Raw genomic sequence first — 5,971 nt, 5'->3', positions numbered from 1 at the left:
GGTATTTTGGTAATTTTATCAAAATGATATCACTTGTAAAATAATTATTTTGCTCTTAAGTCATTTCCATTTTGGTAAAAGTGCAAGTTTGATCCTTCAAAATTTTCCACCTTTTCAATTTAACTCCTTAACTTTTGAATTTTTATAATTTGACTCCACTTTTCAGATCTTTACAATTTAATCCATACTTCTTATTAATATCTCACAACATACTACTTATTTTAACTTCTTTCGGTATCTATCGTCCTTCTCTACTATTTATGATACATCACATTTTATTTAATTGGAAAATTCACCGGTCAAGATATCACCACTTATATCATATCTATTTTAAGGGTGTTACAATTTCGATATTTTTTGCTCTAGTATTAGCATGTAACTGTTGTGGCGTGCTTTAGTGTACTATTTTTGATTTATCATTATTTTTTAAAAGTATTATTCATATATATATTTATAGTATAAATTCTTATTTTTAATAAATATGCATTATAGACATGCAAATATAACTCGATACTACAACTATGGATGAAAATAAACTGAAACACACTCAAAGTGAAACGGAATTGATTTAATATGAAACAATACCAAAGCTCCATTAGGACGAAGAAAATCTGTTGCATGAATTGCAATTCATTATGTGAAAAAGGACTATTATTTGGTGCACATTACATCTATCAATTAAATGATAAATATAATTAACGTGACAAGAATTGACCATTGGATACTTTTTGTAGAGGAATCTAATTGCCATGATTCTTCACAGACAACTGTGATTCAGAGAGCAAATTTAGGGATTAGAAGTAGTTTTTCAGGGGTTGGATAAGGGAAGCATAAACTTATTATTAGTATGGAATCATAAATTTATTAAAAGAATATTTGTATATATGGAAAGGAAATAAACTCTCATCAAGAGAGTGGAAAAAAGGAAATAAACCCTAGAGTTGGAAATATTTCCAGAGCAACAATAAATGACCAAATAAATCAATTAAAAACATGCCTATACCAGTTTGATTTATCAATATTTGAACACAATCATGGTAATTAGCATAAATTCAATTTCGAATTTCCTATGAAAGGAAACATAATAAATACCATTATTCTGCCTTCTTATATATTTTTTGTAATGTTCTGTCTATAAAGTAGTCGAATTTAACTAATCTCACTCCAACGTCAATTCTTTTAGTCTGCCATAGATATGCCGAATAAAGCTCAGCCTCATGTTGCCCTGCTAGCCAGCCCTGGCATGGGACATCTCATTCCTATCATTGAGCTTGGCAAACGAATGGTCAGTCACCATGAGTTTCATGTCACTATCTTTTTCGTCGCAAGTGATCATGCCTCGATCACATCCCTTCTCAAATCGCCAACTTCCGATAATCTTGACATCGTTGCACTCCCATTCGTGGATATCTCGGGCCTCATCGAGCCTAACACACATCTAGTGACAAAACTGCTCGTCATCATGCGGGAGTCGTTGCTATGAAGATTCGCTCCATGGCTTTGATTGTGGACTTGTTCGGAGCCAATGCTTTTGAGATAGCCCAGGAGTTTGGAGTGCTTAAGTACGTGTTCGTCACTACTAACGCATGGTTCCTGGCCGTCATATTCCATTCGTCAAGCCTTGACAAACAGGTCATCTTGGAGGGGCATGTTAAGGGCCGAAAGCCGTTGAAAATTCCAGGTTGTAAGTCGCTTTCTTTCAAGGATACTCTTGAATCGTTGCACGATATCGATAGTCTTGATGAATCCGAATTTATTGGAACTAAAATGACGAAGAGTAATGGGATCTTGATCAATACTTGGCAAGATCTTGAGTGTTCAACCATTGAAGCACTTAGGGATAACAACTACTTGGGGGGACTTATTAAGGTTCCAATTTATCCTATCGGTCCACTGGTCAGACAAGAGGGTAAGCAAGTTTTAGATAAACAAGCAAAACAGTGGCTGGACAAGCAACCAATTGAATCGGTCATTTATGTCTCGTTTGGCAGTGGGGGGACTCTATCAGCTAAACAAATGACTGAGTTGGCTTGTGGTTTAGAGCAAAGGCAACAAAAATTTATTTGGGGCGTTCGTCCTCCATCAAACAACGCACTTGGGAGCTATTTCACCATAGGGAAGAATGATGGGGATGGAACCCCAGATTACTTGCCCCAAGGGTTTTTCACTCGAGCCAAAGACATTGGCTTGGTAATCCCAATGTGGGCGCCTCAAGCACAGATCCTACGCCATCCTTCGGTGGGTGGGTTTTTATCTCATTGCGGATGGAATTCAACTTTAGAGAGTATTACAAATGGGGTGCCGATGATTGCATGGCCGCTTTACGCAGAGCAAAAAATGAATGCTGCAATGCTAACTGAGGATTTCGAGATTGCTGTTCGACCAAAGGTGTCGACGACTGAGGAAATCGTAGGAAGGGGGGAGATTGAGGCGATGGTGAGGATGATGATGGCGGATAAGGAAGGGCATGCAATGAAGAACATAGTCAAGGAATTGAAGCAAAATGCAGAGAAGGCTTTGGACAAGGGCGGCTCGTCTTACAATTCTTTGTCTCAAGTGGCCCAAGATTGCTTGCACCACCTCCAAGTATAATATTAGACTGCTTAATTTTGTGGGAAAGAGTTTCCTAAAGGAGTATTATCTACTTATGTTTGCAAATATGAATTTCAAAAGTGATAATATACTAAATAAACCCTTTATTTTTATTTAGATAAACGAGGCGTTAATTTTAATTGATATTCAAACTTTTATACATAGATTTATTAAAATTCATACAAAAAACTTATACATGATTTTAACATAAAACATAATATAAATTTTATACAAATATAGCTAAACATATAAAGAACAAGATTACACTCTGATTATGGAGCGACTTATAAAAAAATTGCCGCACAATAACGTAGTGAAATAAGTTTTTTTTCTCTTACTCATATATTAGGTTATTGACAAAAAACGATAATTTGAAAAAAAAAAACAAAAAAAAAAACCCTTCATCAATAATTAAAATAAAAGGCACATATGTCAATGATATATTATATAAGTAATGTTACATTCACGCCGTTCATGCCTGAAAACAATCTGGCATTCTCTTTTGCAAATCCGCAAGTCCCGTTGGTTCAGAAATACCACTGCGTATCATCTGAATTAAGAGTGCATTTTCATTCTCAACCTCTACATTTCGGTAACCTCTATCCCACGCTAATTGGAGCCCTTCCAATAACGAGCGAGCTTCAGCTTGGAATATCGAAACATCACAAACTTCTTAGCAAATCCCAAAATCCATTCCCCAGCAGAGTTCCGCAGGAGACCTCCTACTGCTGCAATATTTATATCCAAATCGACCAATCCATCCGAATTTAATTTAACCCAATCATCCTTCGGTGCTGTCCACTGCATACTATCATCACTCATCATCTCAATTTTCCTGTTAGCCAACGTATCATTGTACAATCGCGCCCAAGATAAGGCAGTCCGCATCAATTCCTTAGAATCGCTATGAGCTCCTTGGAAGACAAAAGTGTTTCGCCGCTTCCACAAGAGCCAAATCGACAGGCAGAAAAACGTAATCCAGATGCCATCATCTAAGTTGATTCTGTCATGGTTCAGCAAGATACTTTGCAGCTAATATTGTAATAAGTCGTGAGAAAAAGTTAACCTTGGACCTGGAAAGAACAAGGCCATTCCAAAAGCCCTTAGCTTAAACACAATTTCTCAATATATGCAAGGTCGATTCCACCTCCGCACCATATCAGTGGCATCGCTTATGACCAGACATACCTCGTCATCAATGCTCTTCATTAGTCAAGAGTCGATCTTTAAAGACAATCCAAAGGAATTGCCGCACACGTTGCGGAGTTGCGCATTTCCAAATCAACGACCAGATTAGATCATCGCCCCCCAAAAAAAAAAATACGCGCCATTATGGTGGTTGTAAGTTTCAGCAATAGAGGACATACTATTCTTAGACCAATCCCAAGCTTAAATATCAAGTCCAGCATCATCTGAAGGGGACAGTAAGCCCCCAATTTTAAACACCACTTCTCGAGGAAACCAACAGCCCAACCTCTCCCAGTCCTAGTCCCACTCGCCATTCGATCGCACCAAATCTTTGACTGTAAGGTTCTCATAAAGTGGCTCATCTCCAATGAAATAATCTGCAAGTGGGCCATAACCATTAATCCATTTATCCTTGAAAAAATAATGTCAGCTGGCCATTGCCAATTGACCAATGAACTCTTTGTAAGACTTCAGGCCATAATCTCCAGAGGGATCACCAAATGTAAGAACAAGAACTTTGTGCGTTTGAAGTCAGGCCAACAACCAAGGACATTATGTTTGCTTCTCAGTACCTGAACCTAAAATACTTCAGCATCATATAAGAGTTTGATACCAAGTTTAAGCAAAAAATACATTATTAAGATGCAGTAAATTGCGATACCCAACCCTCTTTAGCAATAGGTCTGCAATAATTGTGCCAACAAACAAGAGCCGATTTTCACAATTCAGAAGAGGATACCCAAATGAAAGCCCTTACCAACTTCTCGATCTCATTGCAAGTAGAAATTGGAATAATAGTAGAACTCATAAAATAAATGAGAATCGTTAAAAGAATCGATCTCACAAAAGTGACTCTACCAGCCATCGAGAGCTTTCTCGTGTCGCAACCACTCAGCTTTGCCCAAACTTTGTTAATCAAGAAGTCGTAAGTATCCATATTGACCCGCTGATGTAATAAAGGAGAACCCAAGTATCTACCCAAATCCTCCACTTGTTTAAAACCTAACTTAGTACTTTTTGTCACAGGGCTAGATTTTTCTTCTCGCGATCCGTGCGCCCTTAGGAGATCCGTTCGTCTAAACTCGCCTAAGTCTCAAGTGAGGATTCTTTAAGAACTCCTCCAAGGCACCAACTTGTATAGAGGAAGCAAACTATGCCAAAAGAAGCCACAAAGAACAACAAAAAGAATGTATGAGAGGTGTTTGAATAGATACTCTCTATATTCTCTTATTCACAAAGAATAATGAAACAATAAATGAAGTGAGTACAAATGAGGGGGAGGCTCTCTATTTATAGTTGAGCTCCCCCAAAATCGACAATCAAGATTACACTACATCGACGAACGAGATTAGCCTATCCCTTGATTTTAGGGATTTACAAGATTAAATTAAATTAAATCAAATCTAATCTTTACAAGATATGATTCCCTATCAATCTTTAAAGATTAGTTCCCAAACTTATCAAGATTGCTTAAGTTGCCATATCTTTATTATCGGGATAACCAAGCTTCAATCTGATAGGCTTCTCCTACAGCTTACCGGATAGGGCCAGTTCCTACAGGCCAAATGATCCCCATCTAAATAATAGACCTCTATTGGATGCATTTAGTACGATGGTCATGGGCTTTGAACTTTGATTCGTGACATTCTCCTCCACCCATTCTCGTAATGCTGTCGTTGTGAATTCGGATGACATTGACTTGATTTGCATCAGTCTCGTCTCGACGGCTTAGCTTTTCCCTTCCTACGATACTTGTGCCTTGACTTACGTTGCTTCTTAACTCGAACCGTCCCACTTGTTTGTACATCTCGATGACAAGAAGTCGCGTCTCTCTCTTGCCCACATTCTAACTTGCCTCAAACAGAATCCTCTTAATTCATAATACTTGGCTTCACTTACCCACAGTCTCTCGGCCTCCTTGCTCAAGAACTTCGAAAGGGTCTCTACGTTCTTGCCAAATCAACAAGTTAGAACTCATTATAGTGTTGAGAATGTACCTTCCTCATTGCATTTACTCGGGTCAACTGTCTAACTTCTATCACCACTTTCCCGAAGTTTGATGCACACCCCACCTCTCTCATGGGTGGTAGTCCCTTCAATTTGTCAACAGAAATGAGCCTCATTGATCCTAGCTTCAAGGTTTGCATCGTGACTTCTTCCTCTGAATCCAATGCCAAACTCACCTCTTCCA

General features: G+C 38.2%; 1 protein-coding gene across 1 annotated transcript; it reads left to right on the top strand.

Annotated features, from left to right (window-relative positions):
* Positions 1 to 1,172: 1,172 nt before the first annotated feature.
* Positions 1,173 to 2,600, top strand: LOC108477689 (anthocyanidin 3-O-glucosyltransferase 5-like). The gene is given in 2 exon segments (XM_053022581.1): positions 1,173 to 1,469; positions 1,472 to 2,600. Coding segments are annotated over 2 exon segments (1,395 nt in total). The 5' UTR covers positions 1,173 to 1,195; the 3' UTR covers positions 2,593 to 2,600.
* The last annotated feature ends 3,371 nt before the right edge of the window (positions 2,601 to 5,971 follow it).

The sequence above is a fragment of the Gossypium arboreum genome, chromosome 12 (genome assembly GCF_025698485.1).
Source record: "Gossypium arboreum isolate Shixiya-1 chromosome 12, ASM2569848v2, whole genome shotgun sequence".
In the NCBI taxonomy this organism is placed as follows: domain Eukaryota; kingdom Viridiplantae; phylum Streptophyta; class Magnoliopsida; order Malvales; family Malvaceae; genus Gossypium; species Gossypium arboreum.
The sequence above is the reverse complement of the archived record's forward strand: the minus strand, read 5'-3'. Positions and strand labels throughout refer to the sequence as shown.